The 27,495-nt window shown below is 44.1% G+C and overlaps 1 protein-coding gene across 2 annotated transcripts in view; it reads right to left on the bottom strand.

Annotated features, from left to right (window-relative positions):
* The window catches only part of UGGT2 (UDP-glucose glycoprotein glucosyltransferase 2), a 241,848-nt gene that overhangs the window by 76,659 nt on the left and 137,694 nt on the right, over positions 1-27,495 (bottom strand). For both annotated transcript variants that reach the window (XR_016438638.1, XM_090023359.1), the window contains exons 23-24: positions 11,490-11,617; positions 400-495 (exon numbers count right to left, since the gene is read on the bottom strand). Coding sequence is in view for 1 of the 2 variants with exons in the window: in XM_090023359.1 (XP_089879485.1) it covers positions 400-495; positions 11,490-11,617 (224 nt within the window). In the remaining variant the exon portion in view is untranslated. The remainder of the gene's footprint in view (positions 1-399; positions 496-11,489; positions 11,618-27,495) is intronic.

Raw genomic sequence — 27,495 nt, 5'->3', positions numbered from 1 at the left:
CCCCTTCCTGTCAGCTGACCGGCCTGGGTGGTTGGGCTATTAACACCTACCCTCCTGGTGCTTGGTGTTCTTGTAGCCCTGGGTCTTAAAGGGGCAGCTCTGCCTCTTAGTAATAGGGCTAGGGTTCCCTGTTACAGTGGTAAAAATAGCAACTGAGTAATATTAAGCCTAATGGGGTGGATAAACTTTTCCCCTGCTAGACAAGGATTATTGCTTGACAAATCAGGTTAACAGGAGATACTAAGTTTTTGATTAGAGGCATCTGAAGCTATGAAAATGAATTACAGCAGGCCCCTGGTAAATGTATGCTTTCATAAATCATGTATGGCAGGTGTGTCAAACTTATGTTCAATGGGTCAGATCTGTCCCATGGTTCTGCTCCATCCAGACTAAACTTACCTGTGATGCTCTTTGAGAAACTGAACAGCCTGTCTCATTTCCCTTTTTGGCAATGAAGAGAGAAGGGCATCTACTTTCATAATCAAATCACTGGCACTAAATAAAATAAAACAAACAACATATGTTTTTCTGTAGCAAAAGGGAATAAAACATTGATTCTAATGTATCCTCCTATAACATAAAATACTAAAAAGGTATTAATGTTACTACAATTTTACAAAATTGTCTTGAATTTCCAAACCAGTTGGAGACCAAACAAGAAATACTAAAGCTATGGAGGATTTCTGGAGGGCTATAGGAATAAATATGAGCAAGTAAAACAATTCAATTGAGTTGTATGAGTGGCACAATACACTTATATTCAAAACCTCAGTTCCTTTTGGCTGTTGTTGGTTAAGAGATTTACTGCAACAGCTCCAGTGAGGAACTCACAGGCTACATGTTCATTTGTAGTGCTACAAAGTACCCACAGAAATGAAATCCTGTAGGGGCCAGAGAGCTACAGTTATCTCAAAAGTTCACTCTTGAGCCAGGGGCAATAGGGGGTTGCTCCTTTGCCCCACCTGTTCCCAAGGGAGCCTGTCAGTGAGCAGCCTGCCCAATTACAGACAGCCTGCCCTCTTCTCTGCCAGCAAAGGGAACAAGCTGTCAGTGATCAGCAGGGATCCAGGTTTTCACTGTTAAAAAATCCAAAAATCTCTGAGTAAAACCCCCCAAATCCATGTCTTCTCAAGATTAAAATGAAATGCCACTATATATAGTGGCATTTCTTTTAATATACACACACACATATACATACTTACGTGTGTATAATACACACACACACATTCATATATATACACACATACCTACATATATATATACACACACACACATACACACACACACAATTTTAAAGCAATTTGGAAGCCTATCAGTGCCTCAATCATTATAATAAAAAAATTCTAAATACCTACATATTTTGATATTTGATACTGGGTTTTTTATCATGGAAAATCAGAGCTCCTCCTGCCCCCTTCCTTCACCAAGACACGAGTCCAGCTGCAGCTGTCCCCCCTGCTGCTTTGTGCTGCTGAGCAGCCTTGATATGCCAGTGCCCCTGACTCCCAAGCCACGGCCCCCCCATCCTCGCTGGTGTCCCTCACTCCCAACATGCTCCCCCCTGCCTCCAAGCGTGTAGAGCAGGTAGTTTGTGTGTGGGGCAGGGGATGGCGGCTGTATGGCGCAGGTTGGGGTGTTCCCAACCATAGACAATGCCAGAGAAAAAGTGTCGGGTGTGTGGGGGGGGCATGTGCACCCCCTGCAATTTCTGCACCTCCAACAGGGCACAGTGGATGAGACCCAGTGCAGGAGGGTAGAGTGAGGCAGCAAGACTTGTTTCTGCCACCAGCACCATGAGCCCCATGCCAACACAGTGAGGTGCCCCCTGCATGCTGCTATATCGGGGGGGGGGCACAAGTCCTCCCCAAATTCAACAGCAGGCAGGGGGCACCCCATCTTGGCAGCCATCATGACATGGCTAGTGCATGGCTTGCAGTGGCAGCATAAACAGTTCTCGCCACCCTGCTTTGCCTTCCTATGCCGGGTCCCACACACTGGTGTGCAGAGGCAGCTCCTGGCCAGTGCCTGTCAGGCCAGGCTGCAGCCACTTGTCCCACTGTGAGATGAAAAATCAGGGGAGGACATCTGCCCCTCATACCCTTCCAATGCATTGCTTCTGGTGCTCAGCCCCTCCCTGGGAGTGTGTGCAGTGGCAGGGAGCCTGCCCCTCCTCCCCACAATGACCCGCACTTGGCTCTGTCCCGCTCCTCAGCCAGGCCCCTTAGCCACACATTTTCTCCCCAGGCACTGTGCACTGCCCTGGCATGTGACCCCCCTGCCTCTGATAGTCCTTCTTCCACTTCCCTCAGCCCCAACCAGGCTAGAACTCTGCCAGTTTACATGGGGAAACCCAGGGTTTCTTGCATTTTTCTCCTTTAAAGGATAAAATCCTTATTTTATTTCTGCAGCAAATGGAAAACCCAAATCCCTGGTGATCAGCTAGCAGCAGCTGGGAAGCAGAGGGTATCAGGCGATTGTCCCCACCATTCGCCACTGCCCATGGGGTAGTAGGGGTGAGAAGCACTGTTCTGCTTGCCCCCTCTATCCCCACGGGCAGTTGGGGGCTGTGTTTGATAGCCTTTGCCAGGCTTTACCAGTTCGCAGCAGGAGAGTATGTTGCTCCAAGCAGGGAAGAAGGCAGGTTGGTCCTGATCCCAGAGCAGTGGCTGTACAAGACTTAGGGTGGCCATTATAAAGGACAGTCCAGTTGTTCTCTGTCCTCTACTGATACAAAATCCAATGCCTTTATGTCCTCTATTTTTCTCTTGAGGAATCCCCTGATTTTCTCTTGAAGAGAAAAATAGAGGACATAAAGGCATTGGGTTTCGTATCAATAGAGGATAGAGTAGCAGAAAACCAGAATGTCCTCTATGATGGTTGTCTAAACAAGACTGCTCCTGAAGCAAAAACTGTTCCTGCTGATGCTACCACCACCATTGGCACACTAGTTCTTGGCACTGCATCACTGCCACCAACCAGAAGGATCACCAACTGCTTCTCCCACAGTGCAGAGGCATCCCTCTGCTATTCCAGTGGCACCACTATGTGGCAAGGTCATCTTTCAGATGTTTCAGGTGGTGGCAGCAGCAGAGTCACCCAACAGAATTGCTGGTCACTTGGGCCAGCAGCAGCTCTGTGATAGCTATCACAGAGATCAGAGCTACAGCTCTGCTCCCTGCTAGTTTTGGAGGAGGGAGGAAGAACAGAGCGCTATGGGAGGCTAGGCAACCAACAGACCCCCTTAATTGCTACAATGCAACTGTCCACTAGTTACATAAGGTTCTACAACCTGTAGCACTGGTAAATAAGTTCCTGTCTGAAACAGGTAGATCTGCCATCTTTGTAGAGTTACAAATGCACATTAACTCTTTGTAGAGCTGTAGCAGCTTATATAGCGCCACAAATGTAACATGTCCATAGCCTCAGTTAGGAATAGTCTGTCTTTTCACTTAAACTTCCTTACTCCTTGAGGTTCCTCAGATTCTTTAATTCCTTTATTTCTGTATCATTAATTCTCTGGTGTCATTTATAAAATATACAGAGAACATTTAAGGCGATTGAATCAGGTTCCTTCTGCTTCTCAACATTAATTTCTTCGCCTAATCAGACCTCTTTTGTATTTCCTTGCTTTTGCTTTTTTAGTAGTTCTCCTTATAACTCTGTTAGTCCCCACGAACAATGTCAGCAATACATAGACACAGAAAACTGGAATACTCCTGGCATCCCAAGTTTGTAGTAAGAAAAATATAATTTTCCTGTATCCTATTTATATAGACTGGACATTTATATTAGAAGCTGGTCAGACATGGAGAACTTATTTTCATCTGTTAAACCTAAAGTGCATAGTCTTCAGCAGTCTATTTGGGCTTAATTGGGAGCTCTCTCTGTGGAAATAAAGACTCCTTTTCTATAAATGCCAGGGACTTTGTGCTACATTAGCATAGTAGATCTGACATTTTCTCCTTTTGTTCCGACATCATACCAAATAATTATGTATTTCTAAAGTATAACATGTTTGATTAGGTTTATTATTACTGTTGTTATTACTATTGCTATTATTATTAATATTAATAATAGCAGCAGTAATAGTAGCACCTAAGATCCTTAGGTAAAGGATCCAGATAAAAAGAAGCTCTTCAAAGTGGATCCATGCAAATTAGAAGGATATTAAACTGACTGTCTATTTCAAAAAGGTCTTCTGAACCTGAAAAGGCGTGAGTCTCAAGGCACATAAGTAGAAATCAGCACATAAAATCAATTTATAGATCCATAATATTTATATCAAGTACCATCATTTCCATTCAAACGGTTTCTGCCCCAACTTTTTGGTTCTGTCTTGAGTAAACACTGTCCTTCAGACATTAGCAGGCACCTGTCTGTCTTGCAAACAATAGAATTATGCCAAATGAGGCATGAACTCACTAAACAGCTGCAGGTGTGCCTGTAGAACTCAATTCTTGAGTGACAGTGCCTTCTGCATTTATTGCTTATGAAGTTTGTATCAAATGATCCTGAATGTGGATCAGGTGCAGGGTTCTTTCTGAGGCTTCTTTCCTTTGCATGTTAGGCTCTTCTTTCCTCAAAAGCCTTCAATTACATGCTTAATAAACTGCTTCCAAACACTCTGATCCTCAGCAATCTTCTCCCAGTCATTTGGCTTGATGTTCATTGCCTTCAAATTTATCTTGCAAGCATCTTTGAACCAGAAATAAAGAAAGCCCATGTGTTGTCCATGCAAGAGATTCTTGGGTATACAGCCATCATCCGTTATCTGCAGGTGACCAAACCATTGAAGTTAGCATGGACTAAGAAGAGAATGGATGCTCAGAATGCTGGCATGTTCCAAACCCTTAGTGTAGGCAACTTTGTCTTGCCAGGAAATTCTTAGAATGTGGCAAAGGCAATGTCAGTAAAAACTACTGAGGTGCTTTTTTGAATAAACTATGTGGTTCAGGAATCATTGCCATACAAAAGGGTGTTGATGACGCAAGCATAATATATTTTAGCCTTGGTCTTAACAGTCAGTTTGCTACTGTTCCACACTTGTTTGCTCATGATACCTGGTGCTTTGCCAATACAGGTGTTCAATTCAGCCTCAAGTGACAGGTTGTTAGTAGCAATGGAGCCAAAATAGTTACAACATCCATTATGCTTTCTGCTATGATGATTGCTGGTGGTAAACCTGTGTTCTGGCCCATAACACTGGTCTTCATGATGCTGATTGTAAGACCAAACTCTTGACAGGCACAACAAAAGCAACTGATGTGACTTTGCATATTGATCTCTGTGATTGAACTCCCTCCGATAACAGTGTAGTGTTATTAGCAAACATCAGCTCACAAATCAAAACTATATACACATTAGTCTCCACTTTAAGGTGTGCAAGGATAAATCATTTTTTATCTGAGTGTGTATGTAGATAAATTCTTTTAGTGGAGGTCCCTAAAGCATGCATTAAAGGGAGAGAAAAGAAAATCCTGAACAGTCAGGGAAAGGACACAACCCTGCTTGACCCTGCTTCCGATCTCAAAAGCCTCAGACATTGATCCATCATAGCTGACTGTTCCCTGACTTCTATCATGGAAAGAACAGATTATGCCGAGGAGTTCTGGTAGACAGCCAACCTTTCCCAATAATGTGAAGCGGCCTTTTCTTTTGACAAGGTCAAAGGCTTTAGTCAGATCAATGAAAGTAATACAGAGGGGTCTCCCCTTTGTTCCCTATATTTTTCTCAGAATTGTCAAAATGAGAAGATAATATCTATGATGGATCTACTAGCTCTGAAGCTGCATTGTATGGGTAAACATAGTCAGCAAAGTTCTGAAGTCTTTTAAGTAGCACCCAAGCAAGGATCTTTACAGCACTGTTTAGTAGTGAAATGCCATGATAGTTGTTACAATCACTGCAGTAGCCTTTATGTTTGTACAGAGTAACTATACTGGCATATTGCATATCTTGTGGCACTGTCCCTGTAAGAACGTAAGCACAGGTTTCCCACACTTGATCATTTATGCAGGAATACTGTCTTTTCCCTTACCAATCGCTAGATTTTCTATGGCCTTACTTAGGTCCTCAACAGCTGGAATATCATCAAGCTCTTTGAGAACAGACAGACTCTCAATAAAATTAAGAGCTGTCAGTAAAGTCACTTTCTCTTAAATAGAGTTAAAGATGATGTTCCATCTTTGCATCTATTGCTTTCGGTCTGTTATGACTCCTCCTGATGTTGTCTTTAATGGAACTGATGACTTTGCATTTAGGCCTGTTGCCTTCTTGATTCCATCCTACATGTTGCTGATGCTTCCAGTGTCAAATGTGGATTGTATTTCTCCCCAGTCGCAGCCAATAATCACTGGCACAGTGCCTTGAGCTTTGTAGAACAGCACTCCTTGCTTTCTTCAGTTCCTTCAATGTTCCATCTCATGCATTCTTTTTGTGATTTAACTTTGCAGTTTCTTCAGCCTTGACAGATGGACTCAATTCATGTGAGTATGCCTCAGAACAATCTGGGTTTCTTCTGACCTGCTTGCTGAATATAGTTAGCAGTAACATAGATTATTTTTTTGAGGCTTTCCCAAAGGCAGTTCTGAAGTATCCCCCTTAAAGACAGTGACTTTTAGTTTATCAACAAAATTTCACCATCCAGATTCCCTGGATGAACAGAGCTTTCAAACTTAAAGTTCACTGTCTCATTATTAATAATTTTATTTGGAACCTTTACTTCATGTATTGCATAAGATGTATCATCTAAAGTAAGTAAGAAAAGACTCTGTAGAAACATGCCCTCATTAACTGTGCCCCTTACAGGATGAATTTTTTAAAGTTTGTACAAAAATATATTACATTGGCACCTATTGTAAGTGAACTTCTTTTGGAAAAATCAAGTAGACAAACACTATCTGATATATCTCTGAAGAAAAGTAAATGATTTCTGTCCTGATTCAATTAAAAAAAATCTTCATTATGATTGCTCTGACATCAAGTTCAGCAAAAACCTAACCTCTGAAAACTAGAAAATTAAGAATAAACAGAAAAAAGTAAAATTAGAAGTAAAGAGCAAAGGTACCCACCAATGTAACCTTACTTCTTGTTCAGTACTGTTCAAAGGCGATATGTGTGTTAAAGAGTATTAGAGCATCATTCAAATAAAGTAGTTAAAGTTGTGTGTATTTGCTTCTCCTTTGCTTCTCTAACTGTATTTTCCAGTTCTAAAATGTTTGAGTTTTAGTGAACTCTGTTCTACAAGAACACAAATTATTACTGGGCAGCATTAATTCTACACTACTTATGGGGTTTTTAAATTAAATTTCTTCTTTTTTAACTCCAGGCACTAACTGTGTACACTGCCTTGACATACACATGCCCGAGGTGAACATGGATTTTAGAGAGCTTAGAAGGGTCTACTTTTAAGCAGAAAGGAGTTCTCAGAGTATTTTATAATGGCCCATTTATTTCAATAGGATGGTCTCCGCTGAATAGGACAACCTATGAAAATGAAGAGTGACAAAGCAATAGCTGTGAAGGTACGGACACTGCTCCATTCATTCCAAAGGACTTTGCATCTCTCTCCTTTTTAGTTTACCTGGTGTTCCTAAAAACCTCTATTATAGATCAAACAGTTCCTTGAACCAATCTCAGTACTGTGTACTTGTGTCTGTTCTCAGATCTTTGCACAAAGTAGGGTTGGCTCATATGGGGGCAGATAAAGTGTTTCAGCATTCATCCCTTCCAGGGTGGCAAGGACTTTTCCAATGGTGATTCACACAAGACAAGGAGGGAGGATGAGAGGACCTCAACAACCCAGAGCTTCCACAACTGTCAGGTCACAAAGATGGCCAAAGAAGCTCTGACCCCCCTCAGAATGACAGTATTTCTTCAATTATGATTCAACTAATATAGGGGAGTAGGGAATCAAACACCATTAGAGGGACAAAAGTTTTGTCAGATCCATGCACACATACAAATAACAGGACAATACAGTCAGTTCCCTTGAGTGGAAAGGCCTAAGTCTTGATCCCAGTTTCCATAGAGAGGAGAATGGAGAAGGGCTAAGACATCCAGAGGGTTGGTGGGAACCACTTTCTGGATCAAATATAAAGGGCAGACAGAGGCCTCAAATACACTTTCAGGGTCAAGCCCTGTTCTCCCCTCACAGCTCCTAAAACATTTATTGAGGAAAAAAAGGCTGAAATATTCCCAAAGAATGAGCCCTGAAAACCCAGGCTCACACAAAGTGGGTGGGGAAAAGGTTTCAATCATGACTAATACCAATACCCCAGTACACATATAGGATCTTAAACAACCCTAGAGAGGAAGCAGACTGTGAGGGTGACCTTTGTATCACTAACCTCCCCCTCCCCAACTCACCCTGCAGTTTACACATCCCAGGGACTTCAACTTCTAATCCCAGCCCGTTCTCTACTATCTACCTCGATTTATTTCCTTCCCTGTAATTCTTTTCTCACTGCCACAACCTGAAAGCCTTCTCTCTTCCTATTCCACTATCACTTAATTCTGTCTCTCCTTCCAGCAAGCATTCACACACATTTTTATTCCTTTGCATGCTTCCTGAATTTTCTACTTATACAGATTGCATAGTTTAAAAATAAATCTGCTTTGACAGAGGCAGATTGTAACAAGATTCCTTCCAGTCCCAAATTCAGATTGACACTGGCTGGCTTTTCGGAATATTCTGTCTACTCATGTCCCCTTAGGCCATCTAGCTCGTGAAAACTGAAGGATAAAAAACATTTGACTACAGAGCACACACATTTACAGCAGAATCCATTTGGCTAGTGATCATTAGAGTCACACCTGTGGTGATAGCCCTTTTTCTTTTCAATTTTGCTTCCCTCAAGGGGTAGTAAATAACATTCACTGCCATTGATTGGCTAGGGGGATTGAGACTTCATGTCTGATCATTTTGGAGTGGCTCATCCACAGATGCATCCATGCAAAAAGAAACAAAAAGAAGATAAGAGAACAGACATTTCTAGATATAGATATTTTAATCATGGGAAAATGTGGATTTTGGTTACTTTTTTAAATCTGAAAATTGGGGATTTTTTTTTAATCAGACAAAACCAGGATCCCTCCTTATAACACATCATTGTGATATTGTCCATCGTAATAGCCTAACTTACAAAGACTGAATCAATTCAGCCTTGGGCTTTTTGATTGCCTGTAGTCAGCCTATAAGACTAATGATGACAAGCCTCCAGTTAGAATATGCATACTCACATCTAAATGTTGATAAATATACAGATTTTTTGCATGCAAAGCTGAAGTCTGTCATGTGTCTGTATTTATGTGCAGAAGTAGGTTATAAGCTTAGACATCAGAAGGGGACTTGCACAGAATGAAGGTGCCTAAGTCACAGAAAGCTATCTAGATCAATCCTGCTCTAGGATTTAAGCCACATAGCATTTAAGTACTTCGAATAAGTATCAGCCTTCATTTTGATCTGAAAAGTTCCATAAGCACCTACACTTTAACTTCTGAACATTTAGAAGCAATCCCATTTGAGTACATACTTGCCTGATTTCTGTCAAAATTCTGTTGTGATCCAGATTATGGTTGAGAGTAACCTAAAATCCGCTTAATGTATGAAACCCAGAGAGCCTGCATGGACACTTTAAGTTGAGAACATGGATAGTGGTGGTATGGACGGTGGGAATCATCTTTTGCCAAATAACCTAATGATTAGAAGCACTAAACTCAGGAATGGGGAGAGCTCTGTGCAAGACCAAATGAACAGCTCCCACTTGTCAACAAAAGGCTCAACCAACCATTTTAGAGAATAACCTGCCTGGAAATAGCCTTCACTTATCCTATTGAACTGGGCCAGGAGGGAGCCAACAGTGAAAGCTTCCTGGTGCCGGAAGGAGCAAGAGTGAGCACAACTCTGTAGCCATATACTGACTTAAAAAACAAAACTAAACTTGGCTGACAACAGGGATCAGAATCTCTGAAGAGATAACCATTAGATTGGACTACAAAATCATAGTTTGTCTATTCTATAAAGTAGCTATTAGGGCACTCTCTTCAGAAATGGGAGATAGGGTTTCAGTTTCCTCAGGCTGACGAGTGTCTATAGCCTAGATCTTCAACAACCTGATCAAGTGCTCTAAGCCACTGTTGTGCAAAAAGGTGTATACAACCACTGCTACAATCTAAGCTGTGTATTCAACTCAGAGCAGCTATGACATTGAACTCAAGGGTGTCAGTTCAGCTTTGATGTGTCTTTTGCATATGTCTCTGGATCTTGAGGCAACTGAGGTACTTCAAGTCCAGGAGTGAGTCAAAACAAAGTTCAGGAGTGATTCCTGAAAATGGTCAGGAATTCAGACATAACCCTGTGCCTGCTATTTCCTACTGGTTACCTCCTGGTATCTTGGGCTCTAGATCAACATTTTTAAACATAAGGTACCCCTTAGAAAATGTAAGCTTCTAGTTGTCATTCATGTTTTAACTATAGAAAAATAATAGAGACATTTTCCTGTTGTAAAGTACTTAGAAAGATCACAATGGGTCATATTGTTTTTAACACTATGGATTCCTATTTGAAAACTCTGGGTTCATCTTGTGAATCATGGTTGCTTGCAAAAGTTGGAAAAAATATGCTCTACTGAAAGAAGCAGCACATTACTTCAACCTGGCTCCACAGCATCTGTATAGATTGGGTGCTTCAGCAGGGTTTTTTAGTACTATTATCTAACAGCCGATTCAATCAGCTATTACATAAAAACACCAAAAAATCCCCACTAAAGTACCCCATTCATACAGACGTTTGGCAAGCTGGATCCAGCTAACGCGCTGTCTCTTCTGGGCATGTGCTGGGCTTGGTGCAGGAGCATATGGAGTTTAAAGAATCATTTTGTGGGGGTTTTTTTAACGTCTGCAAGCACCCCATGTTGCACAACATCCTGTGGCACTCTTAAAAGTATTTTAAGGCACCCCAAAATGCTGTGGCATCCTGGCTGCTGGAGGCAACCAGTTCTCTCCATTCACTGTATAGGGATTCTACGTGATTGTGTCCATCTGGATCACGCTCCTAGGGCAAAACACCCATGTTTTAGGGATTACAAAGTCTAACTGGAGGTGCCTATGAGAACAATTTAAAACTTGTACTAATGTAACTAATAATATTTACATAAGAAAAGAGGGTCGTACACTGAAGGAGAAGTTTGGACATGACCTAACTTCCAGCTCAAAGGGACAACTGAGGTCACCCTATCCTGTGTTCCTTTACGTAGAAATCTAGAGGAAATCATGCCCTAGGTATGGCCTCAAAATATACTACTGTCCAAAAGAATACAAAGCAAGTTCATGGAGAATACGTTTACTAACAGCAGACAAGTACTCAAAGAAGACAGACCTACATATAGTCTACCAGAAAGTGAAATAACAAATTAGAGATGATAAACTCAAATCAGTCTTGTCCATGTGGACAATAAATACCCCATAAATAAAGGCCCCAACTGCTTTACCGCTTATTGCTGATCTTCATCTCCTTGAGAATGGCTTTAATCTTCTCTCCTGAGGTACTAAATGTTATTTTTTCCAACAACTGGAAATCTTCTGTATAGAATTCATTTTCATCTAAAGGGCCCAAGATCTTAAAAGAAAAAAAATCTACATTACTATCAGCTCTGAATTTCTAAATGTTTTTTCCTTAAGCAAAAATATGCAATCATTTTAATAATGCCTGCTATGAAAAACTCTATCCCATGTACTCGTGGATGTTATCATTTATGGAGTATATTCTGAAAATTCCAGTATCTAAAAATTTCTATAAATTAAACTGAGTTGTGGTATACACAATTCTGTCTCTGGTAATATCTATATCATATAGATATACCAACTTCAGCAACTTCACTGTACCCTACACGTGAACAACTGTAACATATTTAAATGCAAACCTGTTGATCAAATACTTATATGCCAGAAAAAATAATGTAAAAATATACCAATGAATTCCACAATATATGTACATAAAATCACAATTATAAATACACTATACAAAGAAAATAGTGAAATGTCAGTTATCTCATCACAGCAGTAGGCAAAGTGAATGGACAAGAACATCTTCAGAAGATTAGTTAGCAGTGGAGGGCCCCAACCAAAAGTGACTGAAGTCAGTGGGAGCTTCTTTATTTATCTCAATAAGCTTCATCTGAAACTTGAATGCATTATAGCAATGTTTAAAAAAATACTGAAAAAGCATGCAGGACAAAAACAAACAAACAAATAAATAAATGTTGGGTCTCTTCAAAATGTATAGGAGTTCTGCCATTGAGTCCAATGAGAACAGAATTTTACTTTGGGTCTTAATATTTTTATTCTTAAATGAAACATCAACAAGGATAAATAACTAAAGAAGAGAAAAAGAATTATGAAAAATGAAATATGACCCAAATGACCTGACCTAACTAAGGGCCTTGTTACATGGCTGCACTTTCGGCTTCTCAAATGCTTACTGGTATTAGGGCTCAAGTTTGGAGCAGTTGCACCTTAAGGCTAAAAACCTTCTTGGACCACCTCCCCCCACACCTATACAACTGTGACTTGTCACTAGAGGGCTGGTAAGCAGGGTCCTGAAAAGGAGCTACAGCTGTGAGTTGCCACTAGAGGGCTGGTGAGGCAGGGCAGGCTTCTATCACTGCGCTCAGCAGGGAAGGGTGAGAGATGGGTGGTGGAGGGGGAGCGGTAACAGGAATCTGGAGGGCAGACAGTAAATGGGATGGGGGTGGATAATGAAATGGGAAGTGGACAGGAAATAAGGGTGGGGGTAGGGTGGTGAAATGAAGGAAGTCAGCCACTGAAGGATAAAATAAAAAGAAGTTACAAAAAAAGAGGGAGGTTGTGACACAACACCCTTTAGGGTGTCTGTCACTTTAAGGGCAGTAGTAGGGAGCTGCCAGGTCACTAATGAGAGTGTCCGTTTCAGAGAATGGCCATTTTGGGAGAGCTCTGTTATAAGACCAGAGCATTTTGTGGGCAAGGCAAGAGCCCTCAAGGGGACACCTGCCAGCCTGTACACAAATGCCAGGAGCTTGGGGAATAAGCAGGAGGAACTCATCCTCCTGCTTAACACAAATAACTACAATGTCATAGGGATAACGCAGACCTGGTGGGACTCCACTCATTACTGGCCCATGGGTATAGACAGCTATACCTTGTACAGGAGAGACAGTAGATAAAAGGGGTGGGGGTGTAGCTCTCTATGTTAAGGAAAGCTATGCATCCCTGCAAGCTGATGTTGGCAACCAGGGTGGACGACTGGAGACCCTCTGGGTTAAAATCTGTAGGGAACACGGCACAGGGGACACAACAGTGGGAGTCTACTACAGACCTCCCACCCGAAGTCAAGAACTTGACCAGAAGTTTGCCCGGGAACTGGCTGAGGCCTCATGTGCCAGGACCATGGTTGTCACAGGTGACTTCAACTACCTGGACATCTCATGAGAGGATCAATCAGCAAAATCCAAGCAGTCGCAAAGCTTCCTATCATGCGTGGATGACCTCTACCTGACTCAAGAAGTCTACAGGCCAATGAGAGGTAAAGCGATGCTCAACCTGGTACTGGCAACTGGGGATGACCTAATCAGCAACCTAGTAATTGATGGGAAGCTGGGTGACAGTGACCACAAGCTGATCATCTTCATCCGCCGTAAAGCTGGCAAGTCAAGAAAAGCTGACTTTGACAAGCTCAGGAGGCTTGTCAGTGAGGCCCTAAGGGACCACAAACCCAGGGGGAGGGAAGTTCAGGAAGAGTGGTTGCTCCTCAAGGGAGCAATCCTCAGTGCACAAGCTAATTATATTCCATCTCAGAGGAAAGGCAGCAAGAGGCCACAGCAGCTCCCTGCCTCTCCAGGGTTTTAGCAGACCTCCTGAGGCTAAAAAGAAAGGCCTATAAAAGATGGAGGATGGGATTCATCTCCAAGGAGCAATATCCTGCACTTCTCCAGTCCTGCAAGGAGCAAACCAGGAAAGCCAAGGCTGCAACTGAACTCCAACTAGACTCGAGTATCAAGGGCAATAGAAAGGCTTTTTTCAGATACGTGGGGAGCCAGAGAAAAATCAAGGGCAAGACCCCTGCTAAACCAGGTGGGACAACTGACAACTGACATCCAGGAAAAAGCCAACCTATTCAATGGGTACTTTGCATCGGTCTTTCATCAGTCCCATGGGATGCCCATGCCCACTAAGTGACAGGGAGGTCTGGGTGAGGGAGATCCCCTGCCCTCTATCAATGCTGACCTCATGAAGAAACACCTTGAGGGTGGATACCTTCAAGTCAGCTGGCCCTGACAATCTACACCCCAGGGTACTCAAGGAGCTGGCGAGCATCATAGCCCAGCCTCTAGCATGGATCTTTGAGAACTCCTGGCACTCTGGTGTAGTGGTCAAAGACTGGAAAAAGCCCAATGTGGTGCCTGTCTTCAAGAAAGGGAGGAAAGTGGGTCCAGCAAACTACAGGCCCATCAGCCTGACCTCTATCCCGAGGAAGGTATTAGAAAAGTTTATTAAAAAGGCCATTCTTAATGGACTGGCCGACGCCAACATCCTGAGGGATAGCCAGCACGGGTTTGTTGTGGGTAGGTCTTGCTTGACCAATCTCATTTCCTTTTACGACCAGGAGACCTATCACCTGGAAAAGGGAGAAGAGATTGATGTCATATATCTTGACTTCAAAACAGCCTTCAATCTGGTATCCCATGATCACCTCTTGGTGAAACTGCCCAATTGTGACCTTCAGTCCACCACAATCCTCTGGCTGGGAAATTGGCTCTGTGGTTGGACCCAGAGGGTGGTAATTGACAGAAGTCAATCGTCATGGTGCCCTGTGACCAGTGGGGTCCCCCAAGGCTCTGTCCTTGGACCCATATTGTTCCACACCTTCATTAATGATGTGGACATTGGAGTCAGAAGTGGACTGGCCAAGTTCACCGATGACACCAAACTTTGTGGTAGAGCATCCACACCTGAAGACAGGAGGGCGATCCAGGCTGACCTGGACAGGCTAAACAAATGGGTGGACGAGAATCTGATTATGTTTAACACCGAAAAATGTAAGGTTCTCCACCTTGGGAGGAAAAACCTGCAGCATCCTTATAGGCTCGGTAGTGCTACACTGGCTAGCACTATGGAAGAAAGAGACTTAGGGGTCATCATTGAACATGATGAACATGAGTCTTCAATGTGATGCTGTGGCTAGTAAAGTGACTAAAAACCTGGCTTGCATCCATAGATGCTTCTCAAGCAAATCCCGGGACATCATTCTCCCCTTGTACTTGTCCTTGGTGAGGCCACAGCTGGAGTACTGCATCCAGTTTTGGGCCCCACAATTCAAAAAGGATGTGGAGAAGCTTGAGAGAGTCCAGAGAAGAGCCATGTGTATCATCAGAGATCAGGAAAACAGACCTTATGATGACTGGCTGAGAGCTATGGGGATCTTTAGCTTGGAAAAGCGTAGGCTTAGAGGTGATCTTATGGCCACCTATAAGTTTATTGGAGTGACCACCAGTATCTTTGGGAACGTTTGTTCACCAGAGCGCCCCAAGGGATGACAAGGTCGAATAGTTATAAACTACTGCAAGACCATTTCAGGCTGTACATAAGGAAGAATTTCTTTACTGTCTGAGCCCCCAAGGTGTGGAATAGCCCTGCCATCGGAGGTAGTATAAGCACCTACATCGAACACCTTCAAAAGCAAATTGGATGCTTATCTTGCTGGGATCCTATGACCCCAGCTGAATTCCTGCCCTTTGGGCGGGGGGCTGGACTCAATGATCTTCCGAGGTCCCTTCCAGCCCTAATGTCTATGAAATCTATTTTGAGATCAGCAAGCTGGGAGTAGCATTGCCCAGTGGAGCTCCTGCTCCAGGAATATCTCAGAGGTAAGGGTAAGGCTATGTGGAAGGAGGAGACCTCATTGGTCCTGGGCATGACCTAAAACTGCACCCTGCTGGGATAGGGAGGCCTGGTGAGACTGCCTGTGGCAAAGCAGCCCCACTTAAATACCAGGACTGATCACCTCCCCAGGGTTGCCTAAACCCTAGCCCCTACCTTTGGGTGGGTCACTGGTACAGCCACCCAAAGGTGGGAGCTAGGGTTGGGGGGGAAGGCAAACACACTCTGTGAAGCACCTGAGCCTGTAGGGGTGCAAGAGCCCTGGTCCTGAGAGTGACAGGGTGGAGTAGTGGGGCCAGTTAAGCTTAGAGATGAGCTTAAGAGAGATGAGTCTCAAGGGGATGTTCAACAACAGGCCCCAGTAGAAGCACCAGTGTGTCTGCCCAAGGGGGTGGGAATAAGGAATGGCCTGGTGAGGGGCTAGGACTGAGAGAGCCTGGAGTGGGGTGATTCAGTGGTCACCACCCAGATGAGGGTCAAAGTAGACCCAAAAGGCTGGGTCAGGGCTAGCTGAAGAGAGTAAGCAAAGGAATAGGCAGTCACTACCCAGATGAGGATCATGGGAGAGGCCCAAAAGGCTGGGCCAGGGCTGTCTAAAGTATGAGTGGACAAGCCTGAGCATCTCTCTGGAGTGGGGCAGCGGGAGTGTGGTCTGGATAGGCACTGTGTGAGAGGCCATTGTGAGAGGGGGGCAGTAAGAGAGAGGCCAAAGTACGGTGGTATGTGAGCAGCCTTACAAGGGGCTATCTTTGACCCAGCTGTAAGCTGGAGCTGTTTATTTTTACAGCATGACATCAGTGAGGCATAGGACACGTGTAGGGATGGTAGGAGCATGTACTGATTGCCCATGGTCATCTGGTTGCACAAAGGGCAGCCTCCCACATATTTGACATCGTAATAATTTATCAACAAGGTATGGCAGACGAGCAAGGCGGGCAGTTTGCCCAGAGACAAGAGTGGGGCCATAGTATTATCAGGCCTGGAAGGTGCCTTTGTCACAGAAGTAAAATAAAGGAGGTCTCATGTTTTAATCAATTGAGATTTGAGATAGGGGTGTAGGCGGTGCTGGTCGTGCTTCCCAGGAAGGCTGGGAGGTGGGATCAGGTAGAGAAGGCACTTTTGGGGGAGCTACTGTCCCAGCCTTGGAAAAGAAGTCGCAGCTCATAAGACCCAGTCCAGGCCCCTACTTTGCTCCCCACCATGCTTAGATCCCACTCCTGGACCTGTCTGTGCCCTGCAGCCTGGCTAGCTGGCATGTGCTCTGCAGGCTGTTTGCATGAGGTTGCAGCCCTCCCACTCCTGGGGGCAGGAGGAGGAGTTGGCTTGGTATCAGAGAGTTCAGAGGGTGTAAAGTTTGTCCACATAAAACACGAAAGTGGGGGAGGGGATATTGCATCCTAGGATGATGGACGACTGCAACTTGGGTGGCTCACATCTGGGGAGTGGACACATATTAATGGGATGCAAGCTGGGATCAGAGATAACTGCAGTGGTGTAACTTTAAGCTGCCTAAAGTGTGGTTAAAACTAGTTTCAGATGTTAATGTGTGGAAAATCAAAGGGTTAAGAGCTCAAGAAGCCACTTAAAATTAATGTGTAAAAAGGTCCTATGTCTAATCCTTCAATATTTGTAACTAAATAAAGTTTTTGTTGGTTTTTATTCCTGCTGACACTTTAGAGCTAAGGCAGTTATGAACGAGTAGGCTGTATCCATTTTGGCCATGAGCAGGTATTACATTTGTGTCAGGAGGAAAGCTTTTCTTCTAGCACAAAAAGGGAGTGTACAGTAGTTCAACAGAGAGGGAGGAAAGGAGAGCACTTGTTTCCTGCTCAGGGGCAAGCTGACAGGAAGGCCTGCAGGGATTCTGCAATGAAAAATTTCCTTCCTCCTCCCAGCAACCAGCTGACTGACAGTTGTGGGGGAAATATTTTGGCTAGAAACCCTCTTGGAACAGGTTCCCACTGTGGAAGAAGGCCCCCACCTGACCTCCCTCTGTGCATTCACTTCTCTGGGTCAGCCCAAAGTACTGTGGGGGAGGCAGCATGTTTTGCCAGAGTGATACAACTCAGGGAGCCCTACTACCATGCTCCTGCTTCTCCCTGTACTGCCATTCAGTCCCATGCACTGCCAATCAGTCAATTCAGAGCACTGCCCGGGGAGGCTGGCTGCCAAGCTGGCCCACAGGAGTGCAAGAAACAGGGGTTATTCTCTTAAGGCACAAACCATGAAGGTTCCCACCACAGAAGAATGGTCCCCTATCACACTAATTAGCTGATGGGCAGGATGGTCAAGGGGCTTCTCACAGAGCTAGAACCCTACCTGAGGCTATCTCTTGCAATTGCAGGTTTTCAGCAGATGCCAACTTTCATTTGACAGCTTCCCTACTTCCCAGACAAGGGAGAGGGCAGGCTACCAATTAATGGGCTCCTCTAAGTAATCCTCTAGTGTCCCTTGGCTGATGAGGTCATCTGTTTAGGCCAGGGGTCTAGATTGCATGGAAATTCCAGCTCCCAAGCTATTTTTCTCTGAAATTCTTAGAGCTAGAAATGAATGCTTGGCTATGGCATTTGACTATGCATCAGCAGATTTTCTGTACTAACTCCAATTCTAGGCCTGTATTCTTCCCTGTACAAATCTGTTAAAGACTGAAGAGATTATTTTTCTTTTTAACAAAAGTTGTACTATTACGTTTAAATATATACATATTAAATAACTTCTTAGCCACTAGTGAAAACCATTTGCACTAAATGCAAGTTTCTTCCTACTGCCTTGGGAAATAATTAGAGATGCAAAAAATGTAAAGCATTGTATTGTCCTGAAGGTTTAAATTTCTTCAGCGAAAATGTGGCTTTTGAGCAAAACCCTTCAGTAATTACCCACTGAGAGACAATTTCAAAATCTACTACCACTGGATCCCAATGTGTAAAACAGCTGGGTTAATTTTAAACAAACCTCACATATGAACTTTGAGGAGAGTTTCACTCAGAAAACTGACTTGGTAAAATGCATCTCTCAATGTATCATAGAAATTTGAAATATTCTCACCAAACTTGAGGACTATTGTCTTTGTTTAACTGAAGACAAAATTTGACTTCTTTAATTTATAGTCAAATTTTTCAAGCATGGAGCTGAAGGTTGAATTTGGCTCACAATTTGTTCTAATTATGGTATAAGATGCAGGGAAAACTGGAAATGTATTGTCTGATTCTTGGTTTTTATAGGGTGAGCAACTAGGAAAAAAATCTTTTTATCTAGAAACCATGAGTATTTTAAGAGATATTAAAATCATTGAGAGATTAACATAAAACTTCACAGTGCCATTTTTACTGTAAAATTGCAATTTGAAAAATAAGTAAGCGTTGCCTTGTACAAAGTTTAAAAGTCAGATATTCCCTGAAAAATTACTAAAATCACATCTTTGTACTTAATATTTCAAACCTCCTTACGTGTTGGAATATTATATCTGCTTACTTAAACGAGAAAAACCTAATTTGAATTATGATATGGTTTTTATTCCCATTAGCACAAGAAAGTTAAGTTATAGCACTTTGCTTATATCACTATGCTTTACTTAGTTGGACCTGTACCATGATGAAGATAAAAGAGTGCACAAAAATAGCTAAGAGTATAAGTTAATTGTAGGATTACACAGGTGCAGTTGAGAACCTAACATAAGATGTAGAACATGTACTTCTGATGGAAGTGCATGAGGAGAAAAGTACCCAGCTGGAGTTTAGGAATTTAAATTTACTTTGTAGAGAGAGATACAAATTGTAGTTGTAAACTGACAACATTAGATGATGGATGTAATCAAGACAAACCTACAAAGTCATTTTTACAACTGCACTTCCGAATACAATCACACTTTAGCAAAAGCCATTCTTGATTTTAAACTGTAATGCCATATCCTTCAGTTTTGAAAAAGAAAGTGCAGCATATTCTATAATATATGAACATTTTTTCAGGATAATATAATGAATAAAGAATACTTTTGTAGGTATATGCATTTCTCTCTCAAACAGTTGACAGAAGCTTGAATGCAATATATTGGTCTTTAGAAAAGATCTTCTTGTTACATGCATTATAATTTATCACACTAATTGTATAAAAATGCAGACAATTTCAGGATGAAAATATATTTTAAAATATTATTAGTTATACTTCAAACATTAAGCTATAGGTATCAGATCCTAAGGTAGTTGTGATTTTTATGTTCAAGAATGCTATTCTTAGCTGAAAGTTCACAGGAAAAAAAAATACAGTCAATATCAAGCTTTTAGAACCAGTACATAAATAAGTACACACATACATATATTCAAAGTCAAAACTTAAAAAAATAAAGTTGATTTTACTCTAACACCATTTAAAAATATAGGCACTTAGCACTTACTCTACACACACAGTGATCATAAACATACTTTGCATTTTGACACATACTCTGGGAGACATGGAAGGGCGCTTTAATTAGTGAGTGCTTACAATTAAAAGTGCCCAAGCATCACATGTATCAGCATCCCCCATGCCAAAAAATGGCAGTGGGGCGCTTTGAACTAAAGTTCATTGAATGAGCTTTAGTTCAAAGCGCTCTGCTGCCATTTTTCAGCACAGGGACACTAATACATGATGCCAGAGTCTGCTGGAGCACATTTACTTCTGTGCTCCAGCAGACTGAATTGAGTCTGCTCCAATACGCTAGATTTCCAGCACATAGGAGCTGTCTCCCTGCATGTGTATAGGAGCCCATTATTCTTACCAAGCATAAAGATGCATATTACCAGTAACTATAATTTGAGAGATTGCTCTGAAGAGTCACTTGCTCAAAATGCCATAAAGAACTAGAACTTTCTAGACAGTTGTTCCAATTGGGGTTGACATGAGGACCCCTTTATGGTTCTAAACCTTTGAGGTCCAAGACCATATACAGTCTGTCTTGGACCTCGCAGTTCTAGGACAAACTGTTGAAAAGGGCCAGGCACCAAATAAAAAGCATGATTATGCAAAAGCATGCCTCAAGAAGCCAATTCATAATCTCTCTTTCCATCTTCAAGACTCTCTGAAGATCTCTATTCAACAGAAAAGGGAAAAGTGTAAAACCCAGAGGGATGATGGGCTGAGGATTTCCCAGTTTAATAACAACTGCAAAATTGCTTTGCAAATCTGGTATTAAAATCAAGATGTGTGGTCCATGTTGAGCACAGGCCCCTCTAGTTGTTCAGGTAAAGATGTGATGGGATCTGACGTGTGATCCACAGAATTTCACTTTCTGTCATGCCACGCGTACCTGGCAGGAGGTGTGACTGTGGGATTGCACATCATTTCACATCATGGCTTACTGCTGGTGCTGTACTGGCAAGCAGAAAGCTTCTGAGGTTAATGGAACTCTTAGCTGCCGGAGCACATGATGAGCCCCTGTGGTTGGAGACCCAGATCAGCTGATGGGGCTCCCAGCCACTGGGGTGTACCTGGCCACACATTCAATTAATGGTGTAATAGGAACCAGCCACAAAGATATTACTTTTTGTAGAATAACGTTGTGACTTATTCCTTATTTTCTGATGCTTTAATGTGTGGCTAGGTTACAACTTAAGATATGATTAACTGGTTAATCATGCTTTAAGTGTAATGTGTGGCAAAGGCCTAACTATAAGTACCGATCTCTATGCATCTGGCTAATAATTCCTCACAAAATCTATCTTCCAACAAAACAAGGAGGCAGCCTTAATCCAATTGTTGAGAACCATAAAAACGGTGTGCAGCAGCTAGTCCTCAGATAGGATATAAATCCATTTAGAGAATGGAGAGGGAAAAAAAAATTACCTCTAGCTCCATCACATAAACGCGTTTTGTAGGTAGGGAGAATATCAGATTGAGACAACAGCTTAGTGTTTCTGGATGAGTCAGCTCTGGACTGTTCCCATCCGAAGATATGTGCAGGTGTATACTCAAGGTGGTTGATGTCATCAAGCATATCACTAGGAAGAACTGTGTGTGTCTTAAGAAGTCTGTGAAGTAAGGCTCAAATTTTGCGATAACGTTGTATAAAAATTTGATGAGGGTGGAATATGAGATAATCTATTTCAATATTCATTGGTAAAATACAGGCTGCCCTTTCATCTTCTCTGCAAAAGCAAGAAACAGCACAGGATAGGGCTGTCAAATTTGTTGGGCCCCATGAGCTAGATCCAGACCATAGGACTTCTTATGGGCTGGATCTTGGCTACAGGGCTGAACACTATGACCAGTGATGGAGACATTAATCCTTGCAGCTGCCACAAATGTTGTTTCAGCATAGCTTCAGAACTCAGCTAGTTAATGCCATTGCCGCTCCCCAAAACCTTGATTTCATCAGCAGGTAAAGGAAGGGTCAAGCAGCATTAGCAGCAGCAGGTTTCATTGGTTAACAACACTGGTGTAGTAAAACTCTGAAAAAGTCTCATTCTGCATGAGAAAATAGTTTGACACACCCAAGTTTAAATGTTTAGCTTCCTTTTGAGTAGTGTGAGGTTTGGGAAAAGAAAACTGATACATAGATCATCTGGCTGAGAGGAAAATTAGATAGGCAGTTCAGGTAAGGCCTTGGTGTCACCCGCCCGTATAGAGAACTTATGGTTCTGCCATAAGGCTGTGGTTCTCTTATTTTTTAATATAAAGGCTATAGTTTCTAAAAAGATGGTCATCATAAATAGATGGTTTAAACAACAAGCTGTGATGGGTTCAAAGGGAAGTCCATTCAATCCTGATAATATAATAAAGTTTTGAGAGGGTGGAGATTATCTGATTGATGGGAAGCCCTGAATTATTTTCAAGATATGGACAGATAAAGGTCAAATTGTCTTTACAAGAAAGATGCTTCATTTCCAGATGTTTGGCGATTGGCACTGGGAAGAATCCAAGGGAGAGAATGCTATGCTGGTAATGAGACTTTCCCACTGGGAACTTGAAGTATTTCCTGTGGGCTGTGTGGCTTGCAATATGGAAACAGGTATCTTGTTATTAATGATATTCACCTATTACTGATGAGATTCAGCCACCCCTTGTCACTCATGTTCACAGACTTGAGCTATCTCTGGATCCTTCACTGCACCTAGATTTTAGGTTGTCGCAGTGGCTTGGTGCACCTTTCACCCGCTCCATCTGGTGAGAAGGCTATGATCCTTTCTTTCAGTGGAACTGGCCATCAGCATCCATGTTTTCATAATCTTGACACTAGACTAATATGATGCTCTATGTGGGGCTGCCAACGAGGATGGTCTGGAACAAGTGCAGAACATGGCAACCATCTTCAGATGGAAGTAGATCACTAGTTCCACTGCTCCAGAGTCTGCGTTGGATTTAAATATGCTTTCTGGGCACAATTCAAGGATCTGGTTTTTAGCTCTAAGGTCCTAAACAGTCTAAGCCCTATATACTAACAGACTGTCTTTTTCCCTTATGTTCCATCACGATTGCTCAAGTCAGCCAAGAACAACATCCTTCCAGTATTATCTTAGCACCAAGTTCATTTGGTGAAAACAAATGGAGGGTTGTTCACACTAGTCACTCCTCCTCTCTAACTCCCTCTCCTTTGTGGTCTGTGACAGACTGAACCTGGACATCTTCTAGAAACATTCTAAAACCTTTTATTTGGGTTGCCCTTTAGCAGGGAGGGTTAAGTTTTGGGGCACTGTCTGGGGAACTTGTTCTATTACATATTATGTTAATATTTTGTATTTATAATTTAACTGGTTTAATACATTTCCCTCCCTCTCTTAGGAGGGGCAAATAAATCAAATGCATACATACATTCATTATTTTCTAATCATAGAGAAAAAAAGATATGTGAGCAAACCCCCAAAGCTGGAAATCTGTGTACGTTTATTTCACAGCCCCATATTGCAGAAAGGAATACATGTTCAGTGTGCAAAGGTAAACGCTGAGAGCACCTGTACCATAATGGTACGTGTCAGGGTCATCAGCACCAGGTACACAAATTTTAGTATTGTGAGGTAACACTAACAAAGTACAAAGCACCATTATTCAGAGATTTAGTTTTCCCAACGTATCAGAGGGGTGCAATTGAAAGTTACTGTTTGACTGAGTGGCTCAAAGCTATCTATGCCTGTCTCAGAGCACTTAGGTGCCCTGCGCCTGAGAAAAGGGATGGCTCCAGAGAGCCCCTAGTGGTGAGAAGGGGGAGGCGCAGCCACCAGTCACCAGGGCAACCGGCAAAACCCCCTGACAGGAAGGGGCACGGCTTAGCCCTTCTTAAACCCAAGCAGGAGGCTAGGGTGGCAGTTCCTCCTCTGACAGCCAAGGAGTGAGGAGCTAAGCCAGTGCGGAGAGAAGGCCAAGGTTTGGCTGCACGAGTATCCGTGGGTTGCTGCCATGAGCTGGAGTATTTTTTGCCTGGTAAGGATTACCAGACGGTTTAGCTTTACGTTATAGCCCGGGGGCTTTCTGTTTTGTGTTTACTGTTTAACTGGAGGACCGGGTGAGGCTATAAGGGGTTGGAGGAGGCCTCATAGGGACTCCCCAGTAGCGTGGGGGTTCCTGGCGCCAGAGAAGGCACAGTGTTTTGCGGGGTGCATTTGTCCTAACCCCGAGAGAACCAGAGAGAGGGGGGTGGCGAGGAGCCCCAAGAGTGGCAGAGGGGCGGCGAGGAGCCCCAAGAGTGCAGAGGGGCGGTGAGGAGCCCCGAGAGCAAAAATAGGGCCGAGACATAACAGGGTCAAAGCCAGATCACACCAGAACCATCTGTGAGGCTTGGGCTGCGTTGTAGGGGAGGAAAAGAAGCCGCAGATAGCGCCCCCCCCATCATCGGGGCGCGTAGAAATGGGCAGCCTCCTGCTAATTACAACAATCTATTAAATAAGATCAAGGCATGGCAGGAGAGTAAACAGGCGGTTAGCCCATTACAGGAGGGGGAGCCATACCCGGAGAGGCTCCAATAGTGGCACTCCTGTCACAATGGTGCATTGGCCGGGAAAGGTTTATACGGCAGTAGGCTTTATAAGACGTTGGTTTGCTGGCTTGAAAAAGAGGACCCTTGGGCCCGCGTGGAGAGGGAAAAGAGGACAAACGCTAACCCCTGGGCCAGATTTGGGACAACAAGATTTGGATCGGCCACACCAGGGGGTATAAGGCCCGCAGGGTCAAGCAGCAGGACAACCGACCCTGCAAGCCAATATGATGGGAAACACTCAACCTGGCCCACTGGAGCAGGTAGGAATGTGCGGCTATGCAGCCCGAGTTGACTGTGGGGCAGCAGATGAGCTGCCCGCATCGGTGGTCGGAGTAACCATAGAGGGAAAAAGAGTAGTGGCTATGCTAGACTCAGGCTCAACACAGACCATGGTACGAAGCGACATGTTACCGGCAAGGGAGACAAGAAGAGTGGATCGGGTGAAGATGCAGTGTTGGTGTGGGCACCCGCTCGATTTTGACAGGGTGAGGGTCACCCTGCAGGTGGGCAATAGGACCCGACGGATGCTAGTGCGGGTCGCAGACCATTTACCCTACCCCGTGGTACTGGGCTTCGACTGGCCCGAGCTGTTAGAAGAGATAGTTGGCGTGCGGCGTAAAGCTACCACGGAGGGTTTCATGGGCGAAACGAAGCAACCTTCCCCCGGAGAGGAAGCAGGACAGAGGGTGGATATTGCCCAGCTGGGGGAAGATGAACACTTTCAGCTGGAACAAAGCCAAGAGGCGGATTTTAGGTGGGCGCTACAGGAACACCTCGCTCAGAGAAACAATGAGGTATTGAGGCCAGAGCTGATGAGAACAACCCCAAGGTTCGAGGTGAGGAATGGCCTCCTTTACCGGATTCAGCAAGGGAAGTCAGAAGGAGAGGAGGTTGCCCAGCTGTTGATCCTGCAGCGGTATTGTCGGGCGTTGTTGAAGGTGGCCCATGAGCTTCCCATGGGCGGGCAACTAGGCCGGGACAAGACACAAGCATGCATTCGAGCAAGGTTTTACTGGCCAGGTATGATGGGGGAAGTTGCGAGATACTGCGCTTCGTGTCCTGTCTGCCAAAAAACAAACCCAAGGCAACCCACAGGAGCCCCTTTAATTCCAATGCCTCTAATAGAGGTTCCTTTTGAGAGGGTGGCAGTGGACATTGTCGGACCACTCCCTCAAAGTAGCACAGGAAACCAGTACATATTGGTCTTACTGGATTATGCGACGTGGTACCTGGAAGCTGTGCCAATGCGGACAGTGTCTGTGCCAAAGGTGGTGTGGCATCGTGCAACCTAGGGCTCTGTAGCCTGCACTGGGGCCTGTCCCCCCCCACGGTTCTCATAGACCACACCGGGGCCTGTCCCCCCTTGCGGCTCTCGTAGCCCGCACTGGGGCCTTGCCTCGCGATTCCCTGCCCGCACTGGGGCCTTGCCTCGCGATTCCTGCAATCGAGGCTCAGGTGGCCGCAGCTGTACCTGGCCTCCAGACCCCTTTTCCAGGTCTCACGCCCACTGGGCTCCTCCTGATATTGCCCACACTGGGGCCGGGGTCGGGACACCACAAAACGCAGTGCCACTCCCCGGTGCCAGGAACCCCCCCCACTACTGGGGAGCTCCCATGAGGCCTCCTCCAACCCCTACAGCCTCACCCAGTCCTCTGGTTTTATACAACAACCAAAACAGAAAACTCATACCCCTGTGTTCCAACGTAAATTCCAAGCCAAACTGGCTAACCTTCCTTCATATCCCTACTAGGGTTTTCTCCACCCAGTATCCTCACACCACAACTGCTCAGGCTATCCAGCTCCCCTGCTATGTTTGCCCTGCTTGCTCCAACAGAGCTCCACCTTCCTTGGCTGCCAGAGGGGAACTGACTCTGGTCTCAGCTTGGCTGTTTATATAGGCCATGCCCTGCCCCCTTCTGGTCAGCTGACCAGACTGGTTGTCTTGGCAACCCACACTTGTGCTGCCCTGATGACTGGCAGCTGAGCCCATATTACTGCTTGTCAGTAGCAGGCACATTAGTGCCCTGCTACAGGTGGCCAATGAACTCTTGAAAATATTCTCCTGGGTAGGACTCCCTAGAGACCTTCTAATTGATCAGGGAATGAATTTTACGTCATGTGTGTTTGAGGCTGTGAGTAAAGTTTTGGGGATTAAGCATCTGAAGACGGCTGTGTATCATCCCCAAACAGACGGGGTGGTGGAATGGTTTAATCAGACGCTGAAACAGATGCTGAGAAAGTTCATGGTAGAGAGCCCGCAAAATTAGGACAGAATGATACCTCCTCTTCTGTTTGCAGTAAGAGAGGCACCCCAGGCCTCCACTGGGTTCTCACCTTTTGAATTATTATACGGTTGACAACCGAGGGGAATCCTGGATCTAATTAAAGAAAGTGGGAAGAACAACAGAGTAACGACCAGAACATCGTCCAATATGTAATCCAACTGCAGGAACGCCTTGAAGTGGCTTGAATCCTGGTTTTAGGAAACCTCTGGGAAGCCCAGCAACAGCAAGTAAGGCATTACAACCGCGGCGCCCGGGAAAGGGAGTTTGAAGTGGGGGACCACGTGTTGGTCCTATTGCCGGACAGTGAGAGTAAGTTGCTTGCCCGGTGGCAGGGACCCTTTGAAATCATACACC

The sequence above is a fragment of the Crocodylus siamensis genome, chromosome 1, assembly GCF_052110815.1.
Source record: "Crocodylus siamensis isolate JL-2025a chromosome 1, ASM5211081v1, whole genome shotgun sequence".
NCBI classification, from domain to species: domain Eukaryota; kingdom Metazoa; phylum Chordata; order Crocodylia; family Crocodylidae; genus Crocodylus; species Crocodylus siamensis.
The sequence above is the reverse complement of the archived record's forward strand: the minus strand, read 5'-3'. Positions and strand labels throughout refer to the sequence as shown.